Genomic DNA, 13,214 nt, shown 5'->3' with positions numbered 1-13,214 from the left:
ATTTTATTTTATTTGACTGCAAGGGTTATGAAAAGTTATGGGTTTCTCTGAAAGAAATGGGTGTGCCTCAGTTGTTGGTTGTCCTAATGCATAACCTGAATCGTGGACAAGAAGCCACTGTCAGGAAAGAATATGAAGTGGCAGAATAATTTCTTATAGGTTAAGGTGTCAGGCAAGGGTTCATTTTCTCTCCCTATTTATGTGACTTATGTGCAAAAGATATATGAAAAACTGGGCTGGACTCAAAGAAGAGGGTGTGAAAATTAGTGGAATATCAATAACAAGATATGTAGATGACGCCATCCTACTGGCAAAAAGTAGCAATAATTTGAAATGACTTCTGATGAAATTGAAAGAATAAAGCACTAAAGTGGGATTGCATTTGAATTCAAAAAGAGAAAAGAATTCAAACTACAGAGGAAATACACAACTTTAACTTAGACAATGAAGACATTGAAATTGTTAAATATTTTGCTTCTATAGGTTCGGTCATCAATTCAAATGGAGGCTGCAACCTAGAAATCAAGAGAAGGCTGAGATTAGGAATGCCAGCAATTAGAAAAGATCACCAAGAGCAAAGATGTGTCATTAGAGACCTACACTAAGATCATCCACACCCCTGTATTAGTGATAACTATATACAGATGTGAAAGCTGTACATCGAAGAAAGCTGATACAAAAAATGGCTCATTTGAATTGTGTTATTGGAGGAGAGCTCTACAGGTACCCTGGTTGCCAGAAAGATGAATAAGTGGATCTTAGAGCAAACTGAGCCTGAAACATCACTGGAGGCAAAAATGACAAAACTGGAAGTATCTTACTTTGGGCACATCATTAGAAGACAGGGTTCTTTGGAAAATACAATATTGCTGAGAAAGTAGAAGGCAGCAGGAAAAGAGGAAGACCAAATATGAGGTAGATTAATTCCATAAAAGAAACCGTAAGCATGAGTCTACAGGAGATGATCAGAGCTATTGAGGACATGCCATTATGGACATCACTCATTTATTCACAGGGTCTCCAGGAGAAGGAGTCAACTCAGAGGCACATAAAACACATAAAAAAAAAATAGATGTATATTTACATATAAATAATTTTAAAAAATAAAAATTACCTAATATTCACATATAAGTTATGAACCAAAAAGAAGAGTTATGTTCAAGGGCCACAGAATTTCTACTTCATTGAAATAGTGAATTTGGAGGCAAGATAATCATCAAATATCTCTTCCAGACATTCCTCCAAACGTGGCTTACCTTGTCATCCATGACTGCAAGATTTCTCTCAAATCCCTTGTGACTGTGAAACAGTGCCTCAGAGCTAACAAGGTCTTTTCCATAGTCCTCAGAGGTTAGTTGAGGCTCTTTCTCCTTGATCCACTGAATAGCTTCAGTCACATCCCTGCCAGACATTCACATGAGCTCCAGCAAAAGAAGATGGAAGGTATTCCAGGGCAAACAGAGCCCACAGGAAGGCCCAGTCTAGTTCATTCAATTAGAAATTTCCCTGTCTTCCTATACTCTAGCAAAAAGTAATGTAAAAAGTTCTTGCTTTTAATGTTTTCCATTAATATATAGAGACCTAGGCATCCTGACAATTCAGCCTCCAGATATATCTCCCATATCTGGGCCAACTCTTAGTGAATTTCTTTCTTTTTCCCAACTCCAATTCTTAATCTGCTTTTTTGCCTCTGCAGAACTTCCACCACTAATTTACCAGTGCTATTTTTACTGCTTTGGGTTCCAATCACCACAACTTGGATATAGAGTGGGTAACAGTTTTTTGTTTTTGTTTTTAACTACCCTTTCCCTTGTTGCCTTAAAGGCAAGCACACAATTTTCTTTGGTTTGAGGTATCAGCCACTAATTGCTAATAGTACACAGATGCTAACACAAGTTAAAAACAATGCTATTGAAGAATTTCCTATAATGCAGTGCCCAGATTCATACCTTTTGAATCTCTGGAGGTCTGCAGCATTGGACAGTGTCCTCTGTCTCTGGAGAGCCAGACCATGGAGACGCTCCCAGGAGACATTTACCTCATGCTGCTTTAACTTAATCAAAGGCAGCTCAGGGTGGTTCTCCTTTGAGAGGAAGAAAATTATGGAGTTATGCAGGGGTGAGATTATTCCATTATTGAAACACTTTATTTCAGACTGGTTTATATATTGTTAGAAGTGAAAAATGGCCAGACAGCCAGATATTGAAATTCACTTTTGCCCTGATCCCTAGCTCTAACCTCTTCTACATTACCAAAATCTAGAAAACCAACCTACAAAAAAATATTGTATCTTTTTTCCACAGCACTGGTCTAGCCTACTAACACTCTTTGCCTAAACATGATGTTTTCTTTCAGAACATCTTGTTTATTCCTGCTAAATCCCTTGAAAGTCCTAGAAACAACAAAAAAAAGAAGAAAAAATTCCCTTTGTGAAATATGATTTAATTTTCCAAAATACTGTGGTTCTTAACTCTTTTGAGGTCCTGACACCTTTGAGAATCTATAAGAACAATTTTCCTTCACCCAGAATTATACACAAATGCACACATATTTAACTTTGTAGGAAAGTTCATACATTTTTGTAAGCTATCCAAAGCAATGAGATTTATGAATACCAGATTAACCTAGAAGCATCAGACTATTTTGATACTTGGAAAATTTGAGTAGTTCCCATATGTCCGAGACTGCATAGTCCTTCTGTTCCTGTTTCTTTCCATTTACATTTACATTCCAAAGCTTCTTCAGAGAGAATTTTCTTCGTTCTCCTTTCTGAGGGTATGATTTTTTGTATTGTTGCTATGTGAGCCCCACTTCGAAAGAGCAAGAGAGAAACTCTGTGTTGAATTAACTCTTCCTATGGTTGGCAGGAAAAAAAATGGCGATATTATTTTACCATGAGAGTCTCCTTCTAAAAGATGGAGTCTATTTCCTCATGCTTTGGATCAAAGTTGGCCTGTGACTGCCTTAGCAATAAAATGTGACAGAAACAATAGTCTATTAACTCCAGCACTTAGGCCTTAAGAGGCATTTCAGCTTCTGTTCAATGCCTTCGTGAAACACTAACACATAAAAAAAAAAAAATCATAGGCTAATGAAATATAAGGAGACCATGTGGAGAAAGCCTTCGTTATCTTTGCCAAGGCCCCATATCTTTGACATGGGAGCAAGGCCATTTTAGATCCTCTACCTCAACTGAGCCACCAAATAACTACAGGCACTTAAAAATACCAGGTGAAATGATCACCAAATCATCAGGAGAACTGCCAAAATGAGCAGCTGAATCATTGAATGATGAATCAGTGAATCTGACTCACTGAATTATGAAAAAAAAAATGTTTGTTGTTTTAAGTTTTGTGGCAGTTTGTTAGATAGCAATAGATAACTGAAAATTTTCTACAAGTGAAAGATAGTAGACAGAGAAAATTTTGAAACTGTTTGAAATATAGCCTGGAAAAAAATAAAGAAACACATTATTTTCCCTACATCAGTACTGATTCATTGTGAAATCTTGGTTCTATTAACTCAGAAAAATAGTCTCATTATAGAACTGTAGTGAAAATGAAATACTAAATGGTAAAACATAAGAGCCAACTGTAGGAGTTACTAGTGTTTTTATATACACATAAAATCAGATTCATTTCCTAGTTTTCTTGCACATAATCGGGTTATTTATCCACACACTGAGTATTTGTCTCTTCAGGTATTAAAAACTTTGTTTAAGCATATTCTTGAGTAACTAAAGTTAAATCTGCTTCCTTTCTCCTCCTCTCACATAAAAATTATGTATAATGATACTATATATATTATGATAGCCAACCATTATTTTATATTCTTTGCTATTTTATTCTGATTCTTCTTCATGAAAAAGGAGTGCTGTATAAATATGAGTAATTAGTGTAGTGCACAGTTCAAGAGTTACTTCATTGTGCATTTAATTCCTTTACACACACACACACACACACACATTCATTCACACCTGCATTTCCATGAACTGGCAAAGAATGGATCCAGAAAGCAGAAGAAACTACTTTGGGCATGTTAATCCAGGAATATGCATCCATCTCTTTTTTGTTTGTCTGTCTGTTTGTTTGTTTGTTTGTTTGTTTTCACAATGTCCTACATCCCTTATTTTCCACCTACTAATAGCTAGAAGTTCTTCTTGAAGATCAGAACAATTTCCCTGGATGAACCTTTTTGCTCCTTTCCTCACCTCAGCACATTGATTGGCATATTGGTTTACTCTATCCACTCTCCCCTTCCGAGCTGCCAGATCCACTTGGAACTCTTCAAACTTCTTATGCAGAACTTCTGTGCGCTCCCAGTCCTCACCCAGTTCTACTGATGTCACTATGGCCTCCTGTAGACACAGAATAGTCTATTGAGTCACCAGCAAAGATTTAGAAATTTCTTCAGATAAAATGTCTCAAATCCCTGTCTGCCTTCCTAAGATAGCTCAGAAGGAAATACAGGTAGAGCCTGGGGAACCACTTCTGAAAAGAGCCAGAAGCAAGAGTGTATTTTCTGAGGTGGTACCCTGGCCCAGGGAATGGTGCCTTTTGGGGTAATCCTTAATCCATTAAAGAATAAGGGGTATTGTTGGCCAGAACCAATGGAAACAACCTTTATGTTTTGTAACATAAAACATAAATTTGGAACATAAAAATAAATTCATCCTGGTTCTACTCAATTCAACATACTGAAAATCTACAAAGTCATTGTGCTAAGCACTTGCTTGTGTAAATCTTCAGTCCCAGCTATAGTATTATTTGTTAAATACGTAAAAAAATAGGAATCTCCATAATTATAGGCATTGAGATACAAGGGGCTAGGGAAAGAGCTGGCAATAGTCTCAGCCTGGACCTGAAGTAAGAGCAAAAATATAGAAGGAGGCAGTTGAGGATCATGGAAGGTAAAAGAGGGACAAGACCTGATCATCTTTCAATGCACAGTTTGGGTATAAATCTTGCCTTCTTCATATTCATATACGTAGATTTACTCTCCTCCCCCACCCAGTGTTAACCACCTCTAGAATATCACTAAATCTTTGCCAAAATTCCTCCCTTTTTCAAGGAACAAATTCCCGGAACAGACATTCTGACTTCTTTATGCCTAGGATGGAGAGGTATAAAGTCTTATGCATACTGTTTTATCCTATACCTTGTCTCCAATCCACTCCAAGATGTCGGCACACTCCTGTAAGTACTGCTGGAGCTTCAAGGCTTGCAGCAGCAGGGTCCCCTTCTCCCGAGTCAACTCTAGCAGCAGGTCCCACAGGTGGCGCAGTTCCTCCAGATGGACCTTAGTGTAGGAGAGGCAAAACCACTCATTCACAGAGGTTGTGGAGTAGGTGCAGACTCAGAGACTTATGTACAGAGGGACCTAGATAAAATGTTTCCTCCCTTTCACTTGCACATTAATAGCTCAACAAATACTTAAAAGAGAAAATAGAATATATATGGTAATCGCTATTAAACCAAGCCAGATATTATCTTCCATAAGGTTAATTTTTTTAGAAATGCTTAGGGGTTTTAGAGAATAAAATAATTATAAACACTAAGATAAGACAGAGTAAGGATTCATGTAAGAGTATTTATTTGAACTGGAGCTTGAGAAACTGGTAGAATTTTGACAGATAGTTAATGAGCAGAGGGTGTACTAAACACTGACAAAGTCATAGAAGAAACAGCATGAACTGTTCACCAGAAAATACAAGAACTACAATTTGGCTGGCTTATGCACAAGAAAAAAAAAAATCAATGGCACTAAAGCAATAAGAGGATTCTGAGACTATATAGTTGAAGATTTGAAGCCAGGTTAGCTTGAAGATCATGTGGTAAATATCTTGTAAAATTGAAGTTATTATCTATGTCATGTCTTCAAAAATCTTGTCTTTCTACTACTCCATTGCTCAAGGTAGCATGTAGACCACATTTGTCTCTGAATCCTGCATAATACAATCTGACATAGCCCTCATGATTCTGATTAGATGTAAAGGTGTTTCAAACATTTCTCAAATATTTTAATTAATGTATCATGCAAAACTATGAATAATACAAAAATGATTTATAATTTATATCAATAAATAAGTTTTGAGATTTTCTTGTTTGGATTCTTCTTTCTAATAAGATTCTATTCTAGTTAATGTCTGTGTTCCCTGACTATATTTTGTTGAGAATAAAATGAGATAGAATTTACTAAACATGAAAAGACCAGCCCCAATTTTAAATATGTAATATAAAATTTTAATAATTAAAAATATAAACAGTAAAAAAACATTTATACAAAAAAGATTCTGAAATGACTATATCAACAAAAGCATGTTGGAAGAGCACATAAAGGTAGAAAAGAGCAGATACATTAAGTAGTGAGTTCCAAGCGGTGGTGCTCTTCAGTGTTTAGTGTTCAGGAAAGATTTTCTGAAGATGAAGAATTTTAGGAGTTTTTCAAAATGTCCAGGAGGGTTTGAGATCTACAATAGTGGTCATAGCATGTGGGCTGTGAAGAGAAAGAGGCGTTTTAGACAAAGGGAGAAAGATTTCAGAGAAGATTCACATGCAGAGCATTCCTTATTTGAAGAGTTTAAGGGACAAGGATTCTGAGGTTAGAAGAAATAATTAGGACATTTGGGAAAGCAATTCATCTGGGAAATGTAGAACCAGATTGAAGTGGGCTTGATCTTGAGTTAATTTATTCTGCAGTGGCATAAGGAGGAATGTGATGCCATCTATGACAGGTTTTGTATTATAGCTTTTCTCCCCACTCCAAGAAACACAAGGGCATCTCATCATTTTTCTTGCTTCAGCCCTAGGAAAAGATAAGAGTCAGGAACCCTAATTCCAAGTCAGCTACATCAAGGTTTATACCCAGTATAATCACTTAAAACCCTAATAACATAATCAACAATTAGAAACTTGTCTTCAAGAACCATACCTTGGTATCCTCATGGGCAAAATGTCCCTCAGCAAATCGGACTTTGCTGATTTCTTCCAGCTCAGGAATAACCCTTGATTTTGCTTGCACCTCTGCTTCGAAGGATTCATGTTTCTGATATTTCCCCTGAAGTTTAGAAATAAAAGTTTATAGTTAATGAAACCGAATCTCCCTGGATTATAGAGATATTGAAATGAAAAATTAAAAATTGTTTCAGAAGCACTGATGTCTCTTCACCTCAATTCCATCCTTAATGTCACAAAATATTTGAAATATTGAAATTTCAAGGAAGAATTGCTTGTTGCCTAGCCTGGATTAAGTAATAACCTAAGATCATAGCTGAAGGAGTCACATCCTAAAAGAAATGGTCACTCTAAGAGAGAACCATCTTACAAAGGTTTTCAAAGAGTCCCAGGCTCAAATTCAGTGACCATCGAGATAGGTATTTTTCCTTTCTCCACTGCCTTTGGAACATCTCCAATAAATAATTCATTATTTTAAAGTCTTAGTTGTCTTCTGTGGAAATGAAAGAACGTAATGGAGGTTTTCCTCTTCAAAAAAGAGACATTTCTTGTCAGAAAAGAAAAATTATGTGCAATAAAGAACAATGAGGAAGATGGTCATTACAATAATATCTTTTGAAAAATTAAGTTTTTACATGCAAGATTATGTTATTGTTGTCATATATAAATTGATACATTTAATAAATATCACTTTGTTCTTATTCCAAGTGCTCCCTTTCCAGTACTGATTGCACGTAAACCTTTCTTCTGATCATGGCTATGCCACATGCTATATAGTACAGGTAAGGGTGGGAACTTCCATCAAACTTCTCCTGAGACCTCTTATTTGAACTTAACAAGGGGCATGACTAAACATTTGAGAAAAAAAAAAAAGTAAAATCCTAATTAACTCATGTGTTTCTGAAGAGAGTGGAAATCAATTGTTTCAGAAGCACTGATGCCTCTTCACCTCAATTCCATCCTTAATGTCACAAAATATTGAAATCATATGAAAAAATTCTTTGAACTCTCAGTCACTGTTTTGCCCAGAGTTTAATATTGGATGAATATTATAGTCATAGAACGCTACCTGGAATTAATTTCCTTTGTTAATAATACACGGGCTTAAGAAGATGAAGGTATAGGCTATTTAAAGGCAAAATTACTGTCCCTAATATGTAGTCTAATCTTTCTATTACATCATATTCCTGCAGTTAAACAGATATACACTTATATTACAAGAATGTTTCCCTTTCTAGAGATCTTAAGGTCTGCTGTGGGGAACTCAGTGGAACTGAATGACCTGTATGTTAGTTGGGTCTTCATAGCTCTTATCTTCTGCAATCTTGAGTTTCTCCAAGATCCACTTCTCCAGGTCATCTGCATCCCGTCGGAAAACCTGGTAGTGATAGGAATCTTCAAGTTTCTGGCCCCTCTCGGCAACCAACTCCTTGAACCTCTGATACCGAGTCAACACCTCCTGACGCCTCTCCTGGATCTCTTCTGCTGTTTCCAGCACCTTTGGTCCACCACTCTCCATAGCCTGCAAGTTAAAAAGCTTCTATCTCTTTCTGGTTCTCAAATTTCCAGTATACTGTCCATTTTACATGTCCCAAGGCATATACTAATGTCGGACTTACGTTTAGGTACATTTAAGCCTATAAAAACCTATTGTTAAAAGAGCTATAGTATATTTATGTAATTTTAACCATATACAACTACTATTTAGGCTAATCATTCTTGATTAGTTAGAACACTTTTCCAATTCTTGATATAAACTTCTACCAACATTTATCTTTTTATAAATAGTATTAATTTGGACTGTTGATGCAAGTTAGGTCTAAATTAGCGAAATCACTGAGTTTCAGATAGATAAAATATGATTTTAAAAAGCTTTAAAAGGCTAACGTGTTGAAAAGTACTGATCATTCTGAACTCAAAACGATAGCCTGCAATTATTTGTTCAATGATATATACAAACATTTAAAAATGTTTTCTTCTTACTCATATATTCTTTACTCTTTTTGTTTGCTTAATTCACAAGCACTATAAATCAAAAGTTTACTCTTTTTATTTGCTTAATTCACAAGCACTACAAATCATTGCGTAACCAATCTAAAATTTCAAATTATTACTATCTCAGTAATTGGCTTTTGAAATAGAAAACATCGCACTCTCAAACAATCCAAAATCTCCATAGAGCTTACCATCATTCATCTGGATACAGGCAGTTTTCTTTAGCTTTTCTCAGCCAGAATATTCAATATAAAGTTCAAATTTTAATACCCTTTCTAAATATAATTACTATTCTGTGGGTGACCTTTACTAGGTTGGCTATAGAATTAAATCATTTTATGGAGACTCAAATCATTATTTTGTTTTAAGTTACTTAGTTGTTCTCTCTGTGAACTCATATGAACAGGTCATGATAAATTTTAGTGCTGTATATAGCCTCAAGCTCAAAGTCATTGTTTAAAGTGAGACATTCACACACACACAAAAAAAGATAATTAGCATTTAATTTCTCTGGTTCTTAAGAGTGAAGAACAATTCTTAATCCACCTGTCACAGATAGTACAGAAAATTCAAAGGAGATAGTTTTCTTAAGTATCTTAGGGAGAAATTGTACTGTAAAGAATTTTATACTCACAATTTTCTTGTTCTACTTTTCCCAAAGGTCTAAAACCTGGCAAGATAAAATGTATCCAAGAGAGAGAGAGGCAAAGAAGAAGAGAGAGAAAGAAAGACAATTCACATGGAATTATCTAGTCTAATTCAGATAGTAATAGAGAAACATTACATATGTGGCAGAGAAAAAAAAAAAATCCTCTGGCTTGGACACAGAATCCCGCCAGCTACAACCTACATTATCTCCAGGAGACAGATTTAGCTGAGGCAGCTGCTAACTTTCACAGATGCCTAATGACTCAGCCGTTTTTGGAGGACTGTGGCTCTCAAAGTTTCTCAGTAGGACTGCATTAAAAAAAAAAATGGAACCAAGATATTGAAATGAAAAATTAGAAAGAAAAAGCAATTATAAATGTAAAATAAAGAGGCTGTGTTAAGACTGTGTTTTGTTTCTTTGATTAGTTTTAGATTGTATGACTGAGAATCATAAATCAAGAAGAAATTTTGTGTTGTCCATTCTTCAGACTCTGTGCAGAATTATAAGAACTCAGGGCATATATAGGTTCTGTTCCATTCTGTCTCTAGGAATACAACTCAACAACTTCAGCAAAACCCAACTGTAGATTTTTAATAGCCTTTAACTCAATAAGATATCTTAATTCTTGCTATACAACCTTTGCCTAAATTGGAAGAAAATTTTATTCCTAGCCTCAAATATTGAATTTTTAAAAATCTGATTTAGCTGTATCCTTAATAATTTAAATGGAAGGGAAAAAAAGAAGTAAGATTTGTATGTTTATTTGTATTTGATAAAGCAAAAATTAGAATACCTCATTTGACAGACTAATGGTCGCAAAGTATTTGAAAATGAGACTGGGTTATAAAATATGAGGTAAAAGTCATCCTATTTTATGTACTATTTTTAATGTAGAGAAAAGGCATAATTCTTTTGGGGAACTTTACAAAAATTTTCCAAAGACATAATTATTTTGGGCAACTTTACAAAAATGAAACAAACAAACAAAAAAGTAGTGGGATGGTTTCAAAACCTCCTATAAAGCAGTGGGACTATCCATGCAAAACATCATTCCAGTGGAAATCCAATTAGAATGATCTAGCTTTCATGGTCTACTAGAGTAATCAAGATTCTATATTTCTGGTTTCTTCGTTCTTGAGTCATTTCATCTCCTCACTCCCCCCGCCCCCCCGCTGAAAAAAAAAAAACAGAGAACTTTAAAATTCTCTTCTAGAAAGTCTGGTACTACTTTACTTTTCCATATAGTTTCCATATAGTTTCATTATATTCAAATCAAATCTGGGTATGAAAGGCAAGAAGAAAAATTTTAAAGAATACGTTCTATCACATGCACCAAGGAACCTCTGGTTGGAGTTGGGGTGGGGAGGTGATATTTTTAATCTTTATTTAAAATATAAGAAGAACCTTTTTCACAATGAATTTACTGCCAGAACACAGGTGTCATGAAAACCACCACTAAATCTAAGCCAAAAATGGGAAAGGAAGACTCATATTAATATCATCATCATTAGACATGTGAATTCTGGCAAGTCTACCTCAACTGGTCATCTGATCCACAAATGTGGTGGGATTGACAAAATAGCCATATAAAAAGTTGAGAAGGGTGCTGCTAACATGGAGAAGGGTTCTTTCAAGTATGATTGAGTCTTGGATAAACTGAAAGCTGAATGTCAGCATGGTATCACCACTGATATCTCTCTGCAAAAATTCGAGACCAGCAAGTATTATGTGACTGTCATGTATGCCCTGAGACACAGAGACTTTATCAAAACCATGATTACAAGTACATCTCAGGCTGACCGTGCCGTCCTGATTGTTGCTGCAGGTGCTGGTGAATTTGAAGCATGTATCTCCAAGAATGGGCAGAACTGTGAGCATGCCCTTCTGGCTTACACACTGGTGTGAAACAACTAACTGTTGATGTTAAGAAAATAATTACACTGAGTCACCCTACAGCCAGAAGTGATACAAGAAAATCAATAACAAAGTCACCATTTGTGCTAATTTCTGTTTAAAATGTTGACAACATCCTGGAGCCAAGTGCTAACATACCGTCGTTCAAGAGATGGAAAATCACTTGTAAAGTTGATGATGTCAGTGGAATCACACTGCTTGAAGCTCTGGACTGCATCCTGCCACCAACTCATCCAACTGACAAGCCTTTACTTCTTCCACTCCGGGATGTTTACAAATTGGTAGTATTGGTACTGTCCCTGTGGACTGAGTAGAGACACGTGTTCTCAAACCTAGAATGGTGGTTATCTTTGTTCCAGTCAATGTTACAATTAAACTAAATTCTATCGAAATCAAATACACCATGAAGCTTTGAGTGAAACTCTTTTTGGTAACAATGTGTGGGCTTCAATGTCGAGAATGTGTCAAAGATATTTATTATGGCAATGTGGCTGGTGACAACAAAAATTACCCACCAATGGAAGCAGCTGGCTCCATGTCTCAGGTGATTATCCTGAACAACCCAGGCCAAATCAACGTCATATATGCACCTCTGCAGGATTGTCACATGGCTCACATTGCTTGCAAATTTGCTGAGCTGAAGGAGAAGGTTGATCATTGTTTTGGGAAAAAAACTGGAAGATGGCTCAAAGTTTTTAAAATCTGGTGATGCTGCCATTGTTGATATGGTTCCTGGCAAGCTCATGTGTGTTGAGAGCTTCTCTGACTATTCTGCTCTGGGCCATTTTGCTACTTGTGACATGAAAGAGACAATTGCTGTGGGTGTCATCAAAGCAGTGGACAAGGAAGCAGCTGGAGTTGGCAAAGTCACCAAGTCTGCCCAGAAAGCTCAGAAGGCTAAATGAATATCATCTCCAATACCTGCCTCCAGTGTTAATCATTCGTTGAAGAACAGTCTCAGAATTGTTTGTCTTGAAATATGCCATTTAAGTTAAGAGTAAAAGACTGGTTAATGATTGCAATGCATTATAAAACCTTCAGAAGGAAAAGAAAATGTTTTGTGGACCATTTGGTTTTGTGTGTGTGTGTGTGTGTGTGTGTGTGTGTGTGGCAGTTTTTAAGTTATTAGCTTTTAAAATAAGCACTTTTTAATGGAAACACTTTGACCAAAAATGTGTCACAAAATTTTGAGATACATTAAAACAAAGTTTAATGAGAAACTGTGTGTTCTTTTGGTCAGCACTGTAACTTACTATAGTACTACTCGGGTAAAAGAATAAAGAAATGCCCATAACATATTTCTGGTGTTACATCTGCTGAAACTAGAATTTGAAAATTCTGGGTTAACATTTTTTTCTGAGTAGGAACTTAGGGTTTTTTTCACCTGTCTTAAGGGGAGAAATCATCTGTTCACATAGTAAAAAGCTGTGGGAGGATCTGTTGGTGCAATATTTTATTGGTCAGGACAGATAAGCAAAGACTAACTTTGTGTAAGCTAGTTTACAAAGGCCAAATTCTATAATAGTAAAGTTCATGTGTTGTATATAAAATTTTGTGTAGCTACATCAATATTCAGTAAATTTGTTGGTATGTCACATTTTAGATTTTTAGTTACTGGACTATGAATTCTCACATTTACAAATGCTGAGGTAGTTTGTAAAGAATATAAAATGAGGCTTAAATAGTATTGAGCACTGTCTTGC

The 13,214-nt window shown here is 35.8% G+C and overlaps 1 protein-coding gene and 1 pseudogene across 1 annotated transcript in view; one reads left to right on the top strand and one right to left on the bottom strand.

Annotated features, from left to right (window-relative positions):
* Window positions 1-8,475, bottom strand: part of SPTA1 (spectrin alpha, erythrocytic 1) — an 80,934-nt gene extending 72,459 nt beyond the window's left edge. Inside the window, exons 1-6 of the mRNA XM_039850443.1 lie at window positions 8,236-8,475; window positions 6,931-7,056; window positions 5,158-5,298; window positions 4,211-4,357; window positions 1,950-2,083; window positions 1,257-1,401 (exon numbers count right to left, since the gene is read on the bottom strand). Coding sequence (XP_039706377.1) covers window positions 1,257-1,401; window positions 1,950-2,083; window positions 4,211-4,357; window positions 5,158-5,298; window positions 6,931-7,056; window positions 8,236-8,472 — 930 coding nt within the window. The 5' untranslated portion in view covers window positions 8,473-8,475. The remainder of the gene's footprint in view (window positions 1-1,256; window positions 1,402-1,949; window positions 2,084-4,210; window positions 4,358-5,157; window positions 5,299-6,930; window positions 7,057-8,235) is intronic.
* A 1,972-nt stretch (window positions 8,476-10,447) lies between these two features.
* On the top strand, window positions 10,448-12,416 carry LOC120592684 (putative elongation factor 1-alpha-like 3; annotated as a pseudogene).
* The last annotated feature ends 798 nt before the right edge of the window (window positions 12,417-13,214 follow it).

Source organism: Pteropus medius, unplaced genomic scaffold (genome assembly GCF_902729225.1).
Source record: "Pteropus medius unplaced genomic scaffold, Ma_sr-lr_union100, whole genome shotgun sequence".
Classification (NCBI taxonomy): Eukaryota; Metazoa; Chordata; class Mammalia; order Chiroptera; family Pteropodidae; genus Pteropus; species Pteropus medius.
This window is presented reverse-complemented; position numbering and strand designations above follow the sequence as displayed.